This window comes from Microtus oregoni, unplaced genomic scaffold, assembly GCF_018167655.1.
Source record: "Microtus oregoni isolate MIOR12 unplaced genomic scaffold, Mior012 000025F_ref0000491, whole genome shotgun sequence".
NCBI classification, from domain to species: Eukaryota; Metazoa; Chordata; class Mammalia; order Rodentia; family Cricetidae; genus Microtus; species Microtus oregoni.
This window is the reverse complement of record NW_024543084.1, coordinates 9,088,560-9,103,460: the sequence shown is the minus strand read 5'-3', so window position 1 is coordinate 9,103,460 and position 14,901 is coordinate 9,088,560. Positions and strand designations below refer to the sequence as shown.

The 14,901-nt window shown below is 55.5% G+C and overlaps 2 protein-coding genes across 2 annotated transcripts; one reads left to right on the top strand and one right to left on the bottom strand.

The window, feature by feature from the left end:
• Positions 1-1,286: 1,286 nt before the first annotated feature.
• Mamdc4 (MAM domain containing 4) lies at positions 1,287-8,701 on the top strand (the record flags this gene model as incomplete). The annotated part of the gene is made up of 28 exons (XM_041674900.1): positions 1,287-1,446; positions 1,518-1,691; positions 1,778-1,903; positions 2,048-2,178; positions 2,265-2,349; positions 2,440-2,565; positions 2,796-2,933; positions 3,019-3,107; positions 3,413-3,586; positions 3,798-3,917; positions 4,004-4,133; positions 4,234-4,359; positions 4,452-4,583; positions 4,669-4,793; positions 4,874-4,985; positions 5,098-5,214; positions 5,304-5,438; positions 5,542-5,678; positions 5,750-5,969; positions 6,047-6,184; positions 6,269-6,387; positions 6,517-6,607; positions 6,743-6,889; positions 6,994-7,128; positions 7,230-7,357; positions 7,434-7,542; positions 7,982-8,154; positions 8,315-8,701. Coding segments are annotated over 28 exons (3,699 nt in total), but the record flags the coding sequence as incomplete, so codon positions are not given.
• A 908-nt stretch (positions 8,702-9,609) lies between these two features.
• Edf1 (endothelial differentiation related factor 1) lies at positions 9,610-13,810 on the bottom strand. The gene is made up of 5 exons (XM_041674059.1): positions 13,618-13,810; positions 11,372-11,423; positions 10,931-11,091; positions 10,561-10,654; positions 9,610-9,841 (listed from the first exon to the last, which is right to left on the bottom strand). The coding sequence occupies exons 1-5, from the start codon at positions 13,693-13,695 to the stop codon at positions 9,780-9,782; spliced, it is 447 nt and encodes a 148-aa protein (XP_041529993.1). The 5' UTR covers positions 13,696-13,810; the 3' UTR covers positions 9,610-9,779.
• Positions 13,811-14,901: the final 1,091 nt, after the last annotated feature.

The window sequence follows — 14,901 nt, the reverse complement described above, 5'->3', positions numbered from 1 at the left end:
CAAGTGGGGTCCCCAACCTCTCCACATTCCAATAGAAGCTTCCAGTGCGAAGGGCGGGGCAGGGCAGGGCTGGGTGGATGCACAGGATGCTCACGACCTGACCTTTGGTCAGAAAGAGCCAAGCAGGGCCCCCTTCTAGAGATACTTTTACAGCCGATGCTCGGCCTGTCATCACTGGATGGGACCCAGCCGAGGGGCTGCAGGTATAAAGGAGCTGAGCCCTTTCCACTGAGAGCTAAGTCAGCCTGTGAGGCCACTGTAGACTGATCACTGAGTAAAGGCTCCTCTAGGCTACACAGCCTCACTGGGACATCCTTCCTCCAGCCTGGCCATGCCCCTGCCTAGCCACCTCCTTTCAACCGTGGCCCTGTTTATGGGTAAGTAAACTACTGTATGGACCCAGCTGGTGTCAGGGCAGATACAGGAACTTGTCAGAAGCGAGTTGTCTACAATGAGGGAATCCAAAACAAGCCAACTGGGCTTGACATTGCCCATGTAAATCTTATCTCGCTGTCCTAGAGGAGAGGCCACGGGCCATCATAGGTGACCATCTACCCAGCTCTCTGAGAGCCTTTGCCTGCCACTTTCCCATTGTGGAACATGTGGAAGTTCCTTGGTCATCTTCAGTGTGTCTTGGTTTGGTTTGGTTTGGTTTTTTGAGACAGAGTTTCTCTGTGTTACAGTCCTAGTTGTCCTGGAACAAACTCTTGTAGACCAGGCTGGCCTCGAACTCACAGAGATCTGCCTGCCTCTGCCTCCCGAGTGCTGAGATTAAAGCGTGCGCCAACTGCCCAGCTCAGTATGTCTTTTGGGGGAGTAGGGAGACCCTACTTACTGGAAACACTTCTAATTCCTAGTTATGTGGGCTCCTGTGCCTTCCATATGGGGTGTTTCTTGTTAAGAGCCGTTTCCCTCTCTGGCATGCAGGGGCTCTGTGGGACTAGGAAGGGGAATGCATTTTGTCTGCTTTTGATGTAGAGCCTCAGTGGCAGTTCTTGGCAGATGCCAGGTTCCTCTCTATGTGATCTCATAGGGCTTAACCCTGAAGTCAATCGGGTCTGGGGTTGCCACTCATGGCTGTAAATGTCTTTACAGAAGGTAAATACAGAAGGTAAAGACATTTGCTGTCAAGCCTGATGGCGTTTGTGCAATCCCTGAGCCCCGCATGGTGGAAGGAAACAAATGGTTCCCACCTCAGTTGTCCTTTGACCTCCACACCTGTTACATAGCACATACATGTACACACATACATACATACATACATATATGTGTGTTTAAAAAAATAAAAGCAGCCAGTCCCCTTGCCCTCTGCTCACTTGGTTCTTACTCTGCCAGCTGCGCAGTCCCTAGGCAAGACCTGGGTCCCCGGCCACTGCAGAAGTCCTGTTGAAGCCGTATGCAACTTTGTGTGTGACTGCGGAGACTGTTCAGATGAAGCCCAGTGTGGTGAGCTGGTCTGGTGGGAGTGGCAGGGAGTGGCGGTGTGAAGGCAGACAGCTGAGCACTCATTCTCGTAGGTTTCCACGGTGCCTCGACCTCCCCGAGTAGCCCTTTCTCCTGCAGCTTCGAGCAGGACTCCTGTGGCTGGCGGGATATCAGCACCTCCGGCTACAGCTGGCTTCGAGACCGGGCAGGAGCAGTGCTGGGTGGTCCTGGGCCTCGTTCTGACCACACACAGGGCACTGACTTGGGTAACACCTAGGAAATCCCTGTGCATGCACCCTGTTCTCCCAGCTTGGCTTCCTGTCTGGCCACCTAACCTCTCACCTTGGGCCAGGCTGGTACATGGCTGTGGGAACCCACCATGGGAAAGAGGCGGCCACTGCCACTCTGCGCTCCCCTGTCATGCGTGAGGCAGCCCCTACCTGTGAACTGAGGCTCTGGTACCACACAGCTTCTCGAGGTGCGTGCTGTGGCTGGGCGAGAAAGGGGGGGGGGGCTACAGAAACAGGAGGATACTCCAGGATGAGGGCTGGGGTACAGCTGGTGGGCGGGTGGGAGGCACCGGGGGCTGAAGACGCCCCAGGACCACTCAGAAACACTGCAGATGCTGCTGAGCTGCGACTGGAGCTGATTCATGGTGTGGAGACACTGACCCTGTGGCAGAGCTCAGGACCCTGGGGTCCTGGTTGGCAGCGGCTGGCAGTGAACACTGGCCGTATCCAGGGTGACTTCAAAGTAAGCTGGGTGGTCTTCCAGGCTGGGGACCATGGGGAGGTTCTGGGCACTGGCCTAGGTCCTAAGGACCCTTTTCCTCTCTCCAGGTGACATTTTCTGCCACCCGAAATGCCACACACAGGGGTGCCGTGGCCTTGGATGATGTGGAGTTCCGGGACTGTGGGCTGCCTGGTAAGACTGTAGCTCACCCTGTCCAAAGCTGGGAGACCCTCACTGCCCACCTCCCTGAGGCCACAGTGGCCTAACTGTCTTCCACCCCAGTCCCTCAGGCCAGCTGCCCCCTGGGACAGCACCACTGCCAGAACAAGGCCTGTGTGGAGCCCCACCAGCTGTGTGACAGCGAAGACAACTGTGGGGACAGATCTGACGAAGACCCGCTCATCTGCAGTGAGGCTGGGGCCATCCTGGGCCGGGCAGGGTGAGGGACTACAGAATGAGACGGGGAGGCTGGACCTTGATCTCTGGGTCCTTCAAAAACCACTGGGGCTAGTCCAGGAAAGCAGACATGGGCATAGCCATTCCGGATGGGACAGCCAGTGTCTCCCTGGAACCAGGGCCGTCTGACGACATAAAGTCCTGCTCAGTGGCCCTGATAACGCCTCGACCCCACTCCTTAGGCCAGCACATGGCCACTGACTTTGAGACGGGCCTGGGACCATGGAACCAGTTGGAGAACTGGACCCGGAACTGCAGTGCTGGCAGCGTGGTGAGCCCTGCCTGGCCCCACCGAGATCACAGCCAGAACAGTGCATATGGTGAGGTCTCCAAGGGACCCTGGACATGGTCCTGTCCATCCATCTCTCTCCCAGTGACCCTGGCCCACATTGCCCTCTCTCACAGGGTTCTTCCTAGTCTCTGAGGCCAAGCCTGGCACCGCTGCCGTCCTCTTTAGCCCTGAGTTCCAAGCCTCAGTCCCTTACAACTGCTCGGTAAGATGGGTGTGCGAAACAATAAGAGACACATGGGGTTGCCCTTCCTGGTTGTTTTTGTTTTTTGTTTTTTTTTTGTTTTTTTTTTTGGGGGGGTTTTTTCGAGACAGGGTTTCTCTGTGATTTTGGAGCCTGTCCTGGAACTAGCTCTTGTAGACCAGGCTGGTCTCGAACTCACAAAGATCTGCCTGCCTCTGCCTCCCAAGTGCCGGGATTAAAGGCATGCGCCACCACCGCCCGGCTTGCCCTTCCTGGTTGTTTAGATGCCAGAGGGCCCTTGCAACCAGAGATGTCTTCTCTTTCAGCTCACCTTCTATTACTACCTGCATGGATCTGAGGCCAGCCGCTTGCAGCTGTTCCTGCAGGCACAGGGGCTCAACGCCACCCAGGCTCCTGTCCTCCTGCGGAGCCACCGTGGAGAGCTGGGGACAGCCTGGGTCAGAGACCGGGTTGACATTCAGAGTGCCCACCCATTCCGAGTGAGGCTGGGATCGGGGGTGGGATCCAGGGAATCCTGCTAGAGCATGCGCAGAACATGGCATGCCTTGTCGTCACTCTTGAGGGCTGCTCAGTGGGAGAGTTTGAGAGTATCTGGCAGTGAACAGTGCAGGGATGCGGGGGAGGGGGCATATAAGAAGGAAGACAGGACAGAATAATGCTTGGCCCTCCCTGAGCCCTCCCTGTCCTCAGATCCTCCTAGCTGGGGAGACTGGTCCAGGAGGCATTGTGGGCTTGGATGACCTCATCATATCCAACTACTGCAGACTTGCTCCCGGTGATATGCCCAAGGCCCTCCCCTGGCCTGCCCAGGTAAAGCCAGGTCCTCACCCACTCCAGCCCGACCCCAGTCCTACTCCAGGTGTGTCCACTCTGCAGTCATCATGCTCTGTCCCCAGACGTCCATCAGACTGCCCCAGAACGCCTGCGAGCCAGGGCATCTCTCCTGTGGAGAGCTGTGTGTGCCCCCGGAGCAGCTCTGTGATTTCCAGCAGCAGTGCGCCGAGGGCGAGGATGAGTGGAAGTGTGGTGAGGCCGGGCAGAGCCTGGGTTCCGTGTGTGCAGGGGGCCCAGGCAGGCTAGGGATCTGGGCTTTGCTGCCTTCCAGAGCAGGCTACTGTTGTTGCAGGCACCACAGACTTTGAGTCCGCCTCTGCCGGTGGCTGGGAGGACATCAGTATAGGAAAGCTGCAGTGGCAACGGGTTGAAGTCCAGAACAGGAAGCCTGCCAGGGATGCCAACTGGGATGTTCCTGGTAAGGCCACTTTCCCACAGGAGCCCCCTCTTGGAGAGTGTGTGTAAGACAGGGATACCAGAGCAGTGAGGGGTACCTTGTTCTTCCCATAGGGCACTTCCTGTCTCTGCAGAAGGCCTGGGGGCAGCTAAGATCTGAGGCCCGGGTTCTCACACCTGCCCTGGGCCCCTCTGGTCCTCGCTGTGAACTCCACATGGCTTACTGTTTTCACAGTCATCCCCAAGGTATTATATGCCTTTTGGCCCCGGAGGCCACCTGCATGTGGACAGGGTCTGAGGATCACCCACCCACACAAACTCCCTTGGTCAGGTTTCTTGGCACTGGTTGTGGTACAGAATGGCTTCCGGGAGCTGGTGTGGCAGGCCCCAAGCAGCAGCAGCAGGGGATGGACGGTGGAGAAGGTTCTTCTTGGGGCACGCCATCGACCATTCCAGGTGAGAACAGCAATCCAGGATGGGGAATCTGTAATGAGCCTGCCCCTAGCTTACAGTCCTTTCCCTCTACCTGCTCAAAGCTGGAGTTCGTCAGTCTGGTGGACTTGGATGGCCCTGGCCAGCAGAGGGCTGGGGTGGATAATGTGACCCTGAGAGACTGCGACCCCACAGTGACCACTAAGAGTGACCAAGGTCTCTCCTGCCCACCTCCCATCTCTACCCAGTCAATCTCTAATCCTTATCACAGTGGGAATGGGGGCCAGGGGTGGGGTGCTGACCTCACCCCACCCTACCCCACTCCCAGAGGTCTCCTGTAACTTTGAACGGGACTCATGCAGCTGGCACACTAGCCACCTCACAGATGCCCACTGGCACCGTGTAAGAAGCCATGGCTCTGAGTACGACCACACCACTGGCCAAGGTAGGGGAGTTCCCGTGGTTCTCTGAGGCCTGGGAGGGGAGCGCAAGCTGGGAGAGCATTTCTGCAGCTCAGCTTTCCATCCCTTGTAGGTTTCTTCATGTTCCTGGATCCCACAGACCCACCTGCTCGTGGACAAGGTGCTGTCTTGCTTACAAGACCCCAGGTGCCGCTTGCCCCCAAGGAATGTCTCAGCTTCTGGTACCATCTGTATGGGCCCCAGATTGGTGAGTCTGAGCTGTTAGACCCTCTGCATGTACCTGGCACCCACTGCAGCCTGAGGCACCAGGAGTTGGGGTCTGTTCCCCTTTAAACTCCACTCCTCTTCAGGGACACTGCGCCTGGCCATGAGGAAGGATGGGGAGGAAGACACACTGCTGTGGTCCAGGTTGGGCACCCATGGCAACCGCTGGCACCAGGCTTGGGTCACTCTTCACCACCAGCTAGAGGCTAGAACCAAGTACCAGGTGAGGGTGAGCTTGGCACTTGGTAGATGGTGTAGGGTTGGCCCCCGCCAATTACCACTCTCTACCCTCAGCTGCTGTTTGAAGGCCTCCGGGATGGGTACCATGGCACAATGGCCCTGGATGACATAGCTGTGCGGCCAGGCCCCTGCTGGGCCCCCAAGAGCTGTTCCTTTGAAGACTCTGACTGTGGCTTCTCTCCAGGGGGCTTAGGGCTGTGGAAGCGCCAGAGTAATGCCTCAGGCCATGCTCCTTGGGGTCCTTGGATAGACCATACCACAGAAACAGCCCAAGGTACTGCTCTGGCTGGGATAAGGGTACAAAGGGCTGGCCAGGGGAAAGCAAGCTGATGCTGGTCTCCCTTCCCCCAGGGTACTACATGGTGGTGGACACCAGTCCAAATGTACTGCCCAAGGGTCATGTGGCCTCTCTGACCTCAGAGGAGCACCAGCCCCTGACCCAGCCTGCCTGCCTGACCTTCTGGTACCATTTTAGCCTTCATAACCCAGGTGAGGGGCTATAGAAAAGGGAAGGGCCCGTCCTCAACTAGGGAACCCCTAAGGCAGCTAATCTGGCTGGTTCTCGGTGGGTAGGCACCCTGAGGGTCCACATGGAAGAGGACACAAGGCGTCAGGAGCTCAGCATCAGTGCCCATGGTGGATTTGCCTGGCGTCTGGGCAGTGTGAATGTGCAGGCCGAGCAGGCCTGGAGGGTGAGTGCCTGGGCGGGGGGGGGGGGACGGGGGACGGGGGGGGGACGGGGGACGGGGGGGGGGGACACCTCTGTCATCCTCAAGAGTTGCTAGACCAGCCTGCATGATCTGTGGCTCGGCACCCTGTAGGTAGTGTTTGAGGCCGTGGCCGCAGGTGTGGAGCGTTCCTACATGGCTCTGGATGACCTCCTCCTCCGAGATGGGCCCTGTGCTCAGCCAGGTGAGCAGCTTGCTGTGGCCTGAGTACATATCTATGGCAAAAACATAATTCTCTGCGTTTTGCCCCCACCTGGCCCTGCCCCAGGCATGGTGATGCTTACTGGGGCAGCTCTGCTTACCTGTTAGTTCCTTGCAGGGTCCTGTGACTTTGAATCTGGCCTGTGTGGGTGGAGTCACCTGGCTTGGCCCAGCCTAGGTGGGTACAGCTGGGACTGGAGCAGCGGAGCCACCCCATCGCGCTACCCCAGACCCACAGTGGACCATACCCTGGGTACAGAGGCAGGTGCGCATTGGCTGTAGTGGGACCGGGGCTGTGTTCACTCAACGTTCCTCAAGTTAGAGACCATCACGTCAAGTGAGCCAGCACATCCACCCTCTCATTTCCAGGCCACTTTTCTTTCTTTGAAACCAGCGTGCTCGGTCCTGGGGGCCAAGCAGCCTGGCTGCGCAGTGAGCCACTGCCAGCAACCACAGCCTCCTGCCTCTGCTTCTGGTACTACATGGGCTTTCCTGAGCATTTCTGTGAGTGGCTGGGTCCTGGGTGTAGGGGAACCGTGGCTCAGGTTAAGCACAAAGGTATCCTCCAGGAAGCTGAGCTGACCTGCCCTGGTCCCTGCTCTCAGATAAGGGCGAGTTGAGGGTGCTTTTGAGCAGTGCCCGAGGCCAGCTAGCTGTGTGGAGCCAGAGAGGGCGCTTGCGGCACCAGTGGATACGAGCCCAAATCCAAGTGTCCAGCTCTGAGGAGTTCCAGGTGAGTTCCCAGGGCAGCTGTCCTCCCTCCCTCTCCTGTCCCTGCAGATACTCATCAGCTTTCCCTTCCCCATCAGATTGTTTTTGAAGCCATTCTGGGTGGCCAGCCAGCTCTGGGGCCCATAGCCCTAGATGATGTGGAGTACTTGGCAGGACAGCACTGCCAGCAGCCTGCACCTAGCCAGGGTAAGCACTGGGCCCAGGATGGCCGAGATGGCTGCAAGTACTGTGCCCAGCTCAGGAAACCAGCTGAACCAGGACTGGGTTCTGTGCTCTCCTGCCTATGCCTCACAGAACCGTACCCATAAGGGGTGGGCTGTACATAGGGGCTGCACCAGCTTTCACTGTCTCCTGGGTGAGAACTGTCTCGAAGGAGCTGCCAGGCTAAGCTGGAGACCACAATGGGAGCTGTGTTTGGCAGTCACTGGCTTCCGTCATGCTGGGAGGAAGAGGTGGAGCAGCTCTGCAGTATTGTGCTGACATGAATAAGGGCAAACCTGGAAGCCAGCAAGGGCTGGAGGCATTAGGCAGCCCAGGCTCATTCCTTGCCAGTAGTCCTGGAAACAGAACCCTGACACAAGGACTGGGAGCTGTTTGGAGAACCCAAGTACCCCTCTGCCCTCAGGTGAAATGGCAGCAGCTGTGTCTGTGCCAGTTGCTGTTGGAGGGGCCCTCCTCTTCTTCGTGTTCCTGGTGCTCCTGGGCCTTGGGGGCTGGCGTTGGCTACAGAAGCGCTTCCCCTTTCATAGGAGTACAGATACAGCATCCTCTGGTTTTGACAATATCCTCTTCAATGCGGTAGGAACCCCCAGATGTGGGCAAGTGGGAGATTCTGTCTCCATGCTCGATGATGGGAAAGCAGTGGTGGGCTGGACTCGAGAAGAAGCACCTTGCCCTACCTGTCCAGGTCCAGGCTGTCTTTCAACGGCAGTTGTCCAATATTCCTCCTTCTTCCTAGGATCAAGTTACCCTCCCAGAATCCATCACCAGCAGCTCCCCAACCAGACAAGGCCTGGCCCCTCGTGCCAACTCCCACAGCATTCAGCCCTCAGATGCCTAACCTCCGTTTGGGCCTGGATGTACGGATTGGGTCATGCTTAGTTTCTACAGCTCTTCCTCCATCTGGTGACTTTGCCCTCTGGTGTGATCAAGGGTAGAGGGATCCTTGCACTGTGAATAAATGTTCTTCACCAGTGAGAGCAACCCAAGCTTTCAGACTGCATTTCATATACACTGTACTTGGCATGATATATCATGGCCGCCAGGGTTCAAGACCAGAGACAAAATTCAGGGAGTGGATGTGGAACCCCCTCATTGCTTTTGGTGCAGCTCAGAAATTACAGGATTCACCACCCTAGCCAGCAAGGAATGGGCTCTGCTTCTAACTTACCAGATGATTTTGTGCCGTGATGATGGGATCACCCCATAGATGCAGGAAAATGGACATGGTGCCATGAAACTGGTATGGTGAGAAATGCCACCTCAGATAAAGGCCTGGACAGCCCTTGGGCTGCAAGTGGTGGCGCTGAGGTCAGTGGGTATGGCCATCATGTCTTACAGCAGGATTGGACTAAAGACGTGAGAAGAGATCTTGGGCTGCCACCCTGGCCCAGGATCCTGTTGATGTGCTGGTGACACACCTGTTCCAGGAACGGTTTCTGAAGTGCCATCTTCCACATAAACCCTCAGCTGTGGCCTCACTGAGGACTGAGGGCCCTGAGGGAAGGGGCATAGACACCCACACCTCAGCAATCAGGAGCTCCTTTCCTGTCCAAGGAAACCTGTCCTTGCCACAGATACCGTTATGTTCCAAGCTAGGCTTCTGTCTGTCCAAAACCCAGCTCCATGGGAAAGAGGTGGTGGGACATGGTGCGAGCAACATGGTACCACCCTGTATCTTCAGGTATCACAGAGCTGACTGATGCGCACTTCTATGAGCAGACAGGGAAAGAACTTTCAAATTCCTTGGGTCCCTGTGAGGTATCTACCACGAAGGATGCCTGCTTTTATCCCCTACAACATGATCTACAATGAAGAGAGAACTGGGGACTGCAGAATGCTAGGCTCTGCTTCTCTCCAGCAGAACACGGGCTCTTAGAAGACAATCACCTCCTCCCAGGCACTACCTCCCAGGGAATTCTTTAACTCCCCAGAACTGAACTCCCCACTGCAGCCAGCTGTCCAAGGGACAGAAGGTGCAAGTCCGCACCCCTGCTGAGGTCAGAAGGCAGGGAGGAAAAAGCCAAGAGGCTATCACTTTGCAAGGTTTTGCTTTGTTTGACAGCAGGTATGGGTTGAGGGGGCACACAGGCCTGACCCCCGTGTTCCGTTTAACCATGTGAGGAGACCCACGGCAGTGCTGGTGGTCCTGGGGGACCAGCCAGAAGAGCTCAGCCGGAACCACTGGCTTCGAGGCTTTGTGTTCATTTCGCCTTCGGCCCCTTCTCGATAGGCTTCCCGATGTCCTTCCCCCGGAGCTTGAGGCCTGAAACAACGAGCCAGCAAGATGCTGACCACTCTGCAGCTTCCTGCACCTTCCCAACCTCCCTGCTCTGCCCGAGCTTCCCATCATCCACTTGCCTCACAAAGCCTCCACACAGGGCGGCTTTCACATCTGAGTGTGGGCCAGGCTGGCCATGGGGGCCCACTCCAGCAATCCCAGAGCTCAGGAGACTGAGGTAGGGGGACTGGTGTGAGTTTAAGGCCAGTCTGAGCTACAGAGAGACTCTACATAAAAAATAAAATCTAAGCCAGACGTGGTGGTGCACGCCTTTAATACGCATAGGAGGCAAAGGCAGGCAGATTTCTGTGAGTTCAAGGCCAGCCTTGTCTACATAGTTTCAGGACAGACAGAAAAAAATAAATAAGTAAAAATAACAAAATCTAAAAAGATGAGAAGATAAACATCTTGATGTCTTGTCCCAGAAGAACTGGAACACTGCACTGGGCCTCATGGAGGTGCACTGCAGAGGTAAGCCATGTGCCATGTAGGCACCCTGAGAACAGTGTGTTCTGGCTGGATGTTAGCTATAGAAGGACCCAAGTCCCCATTTCCTCAGGGTTCTGGAGTCCCACCAAGCCTCAAATCTTTAGGCAGGATTCTAGTAGTTTGGCCTCAAGAAGACAGGAGCCTGCCATCTCAGCCCTCACCACCCCTTACAGAAGGGCAATGCCTTGTCCAAGACTGCTAGGGAAGACACTCACCGATGGCTCTCTCAATTTTGCCCAAAACCTGGTTATTCGGAATGGCCCGTCCACTTTCATAGTCTGCGATGACTTGCGGCTTTTCATTGATTTTCTGAAGAAAAGATGCACCTTAGCCATACTAGCTCAGTAAGATGTGCTGCAGAATCCAGACGAGGTACCCACAGGCAGCCATCTTTGTTTGGGGTCCCTGGTACCCCCATACAAACAAGTCTTGTACAAGAAAGAGCTACAGCTTCTCTGACCTGGCTTTCCCAGAGGATTTGGGGTGTGCTAGGGTAAGGTCCCAAAGCTGTGCAGTGAGCCCACCTTCCCTATACTGTCTAAGCACCTGTCACCTGTCCCCACTCCGCAGCTGCAAAAGCCTCACCGTGGCCAGGTCCTTCTGTGTCAGGCCCTTGCTCTGCCGGCCCCGCTGAATCACTTTGCCCACCTCCAGGGTCACCCTGTCGTGATGCAGCTCCTCTGTCTCCCGGTCTAGCTTGGCTGTGTTCTTAGTGATGGAATGCTGCTTGTTCTGGCCAGCAGCCCCTGGAGGCAATGTGAGCAGAACAGAGCAGAGTCAGTTTGCACGGAGCACAGGAGAAACCAGACTGACAGGGTCCCAGGCCCAGCTGACCTGGACTTCACGGACCTCAGAGCCCTGAATCTCAATCTTCCCACAGCAGTGAGAAGTTAGCGGTCCCTGCGGAGCTCACACCACCCAGAGCTACGCTGACTGGCAGGTCCCCAGGGCATTGCCCAACCATACCACCAGGCAAGCTGTCCCACAGCACATCCTGGCTTTGCGGGTGGAAACTTGAGTACCTACATTTCTTGGATGTCTCCACATCTTCTCCTCGTCTCTGAGCTGCTAAGATGGCCTAGAAAACCAGAAAGTGGTTTTCAATCAAAATGAGCTTTGGGGGAGTGTGGGGCACAATTCGGACAGCTGTCTGCCAACTGCATGCTGCTCACTTTTAAAAGACTGATACATACTGCTGGCTAAAACAATCCAAACTCATCACAACAGTGTCCCCTGCCCCCACTCTGGTCTTACTTTCCATGTTTGGTTGATCCATGGTCAGCTTTAGTTCCAAAACATTAAATTCCATATAACAAACAATTCATAATTTTAAAATTTTGTATGTTCTGCAAGGTGATACGGTTTCATACCAGCCCCACTGTCTCACCTGAGACATAAGCCATGCCTCTGTCCACGTGTGTCCGTGCTATGCATGCTACCTGCCTCTTACTCATCTACCTGACCACCTCTTTGGTTAGCAGATAGCCACCAGGGCATCAAAACAGACTTTATGGTCAAGAAATCATGATGAAGGAGCCTAATGCTACCTAACAATGGCTATGTGATTGACATCACTCTAGGGCACCATTTAGATACTGTATCATTTACACCATCCCTAAAAGAAGGGTGAGTGTAGGACCCCAAGAGAGAAACCACATTTGCACAACTCTGACTACAGTGCACTGTTTTAACAGGCTTTTCCCAGCCATTAGTTACAACTGGCTTTTTAAAAATGTATTTATTTTCTGTGTATGAGTGTTTGCCTGCATATATGTCTATGTACCACATGCACACAGTGCCCCCAGAGACCTAGAACTGAACTTACTGACAGATGTGAACTGCCACATCCATGCCTGGACACGAACCTGAGTCCTCTGCACGAGCAGCAACACTCTTAACCACTCCCAGCCACCTCTCCAACTTAGCACTATTCTTCCCTGTGCCCCAATTTATAAACTCTGTCACGGTTATTTCTGAGTAGGAAAAACACGGTACATACAGGATCCAGTACAACTCAGGTCAAGGCATCCACTGAGTAGCCTCAGAAAGTATCCCCCAAAGAAACAAGGACACTGTACACAAAACCCTCAATACCCAAATAATGTACATTAAACCACTCTAAAAGAACCAACTCACTTCTACACTAGTCAGGCTTGAGCTGAGTATGGTGGCACACAACAGTGATCCTAGCACTCAGGAGGCTCAGATGGGAACCCAGGCCAGTGTCAGATACGGGGCAAGACTTGTTTAGTACTAAATACACAAGGTCCTGGATTCGATATCAACACCACAATAAATAAGTTATGTGTGTGTGTGTGTGTCTCTCTGTATGTATACATGCTTATACACATCTACACAAACATATATAAGGCTAACAGGTTCTTTATTGAAAATAGAGCTATTCCTCTTCCAAACTCTGCTACAAAGCAGGAAAGAATGGAATGCTGGTCTGGCTTCCTCGGCCAGTATGGCTCCTAACGAGAGATGACATACCCCGCAGAACCTTGCAGTCTCCCTGGAGACAGGACCTCTAACAGTAACATAATGTTTCGGCAAAGTGGTTTGTGAGCCATTCTCTGTGTAATATGTTCAGACTTTCTACACACTTGGGATGACTCCATGTTCCCTTGAAAAGAAAAGGCTTGTGAATTTGGCTTTGCCTATGCAGCAAGCAACTAAACCAAAGCAGGCCAGTACGCCTCAAGGTACCACAGCACTCAGGGCTCGGGAAAGCAAAGTGGAGAGAGCACTAGGCCACAGGAGGCCACCACTGCCTCAGACAGTACTCTTTATAGGCTGAGATCGCCTGGGCACCAAGCCACCAGCGATGCCAGCTCAGGCTGATACCAGGTACGGACAAAACCTTCAGCAAGAAGACTGCCCCTGCCCCGGCTCCCAAGACTCCTGTGCCTAATGCCTCTGCTCCTTACCCTACATCTCGTGACGAGCCAGGTTCTATGACCTACTCTTGTACCTGTCCTGAACCCTGTTTCCATCTTCATCCACGTCCCCACCCAGGCCTGTCCCAGTCCAGAGCTCGGGTCACATCCCATCCCCCAACCTCTGACCCTTGCCCCAGCCTCGCCCAGGTCAGCTGCCCTCTGTCCCAGTCTTTTTCCCTACTCCATCCCCACCTGTTGTCCCACAAGGTCCCCACCCTCGTCCGTTCCGTTCGGGTCCCCACCCACTGCCGGATTCCCCAGGCTCGGCCCAGCGACCGCAGCGCACCGCACGGCCCTGCAGCTTCCCGCCGCCCCCCACGGGCTGGGCACCTGCTTAGACTTGGCCTGTGCGGCCGTGGGGCCCTTCTTGCGCAGCACCGTCACGGTGTCCCAGTCGCTCTCGGCCATGGCGCGGCGGGGGCGGCGGTCCGTCCGGCGGCTCTGGCTCTGGCAGCTGCTCGAGACCCGGCGCGGCGACGCGACGTGCCTTCGTCGCCTCCCCGCTTCCGGCGCTTGCGCCGCGGTCCCTCCCCTGGCTCCCATTGGTCGGTGGTCCCAGGGGCCGCCACTTCCCGAGCTCCGCGGCCAATCGGAGTCCGGCTAGTCCAGGGACCCTCCGGGTCCGCCCACGGGCGGCGCATGGAGGGCGACGTCTGATCTTCGCTGCTGATCTAGACCTGTGTCCGTGGGGATACGAAGAGCAGAACACCAGGGCCGGGAGGAACGTGAAGGCCGAAGGGAGCGGAGAGGGACCTTAGAGAAGAAAAGAGCAGGGAGGACCTGGAGAGGAGAGGGAAGGACCTAAGAAAGTGGGGGACCCGGACAGGAGATGAGTGGGGGACCCCGAGCTGGAGAGGAGAGTGGGGCACCTGGACAGGAGAGGGAAGGGAAAGGGGAGAACCTGAGAAAAGAGTAGGCACCTGTATGGGAGCTGGGGGCGGAGGGAAGGAGCGGAGCACGGGAATCTAAGAAGAGTGGGGGACTGGGCGGAGAGGGGCGCAGGCGACGCCCTCCCCCTCGTGCTAGGACAGGTGCTGTTCTAGTGGAGAGAAGGGAGTACAGAGCCTACTGATCCCAGCGGGTCTCCCCTACATCCCGAGCAACCTGTGCCAGTGCCCTGGTAACACGTGTCTTCCCGTCCACGCCTTGGGACTGAGTCCTGAGATAGGTTCAGACTGTTGTGCTGTAGCGTTGGACTGTACCTGCAGTTTGAAGTTCCGTTCCTTTGGAGGTGTGCTGGGGGAGGGGGCCAAGGGGGTAGGGGAGGACAGCAGTTGGCAAATTTCGTGAGGCCTGAACGTGTGAACCCTCGATGGCTTTCTTTGGAGTACAGGAAAACAAATTAGTTTAAAAGTAAAAGCTCATCATGACGGTTGTTGTGCACTCCTTTAATCCCAGCACTTGACAAGCAGAAGCAGATGGGTTTCTATGAGTTCGGGGCCAGTCTGGTCTACATAGCAATTTAGAGGATACGCAAGACTACACAGAGGAATCCTGTATCGAAATAAAGATAAAAATAAACGATTCACCTTTGTAACACCAGTACTTGGAGGTGGAGACAGGAGGATCAAAAGTTCAAGGTTCTCTTTAGCAAGTTTGAGGCCACCAGGGCTA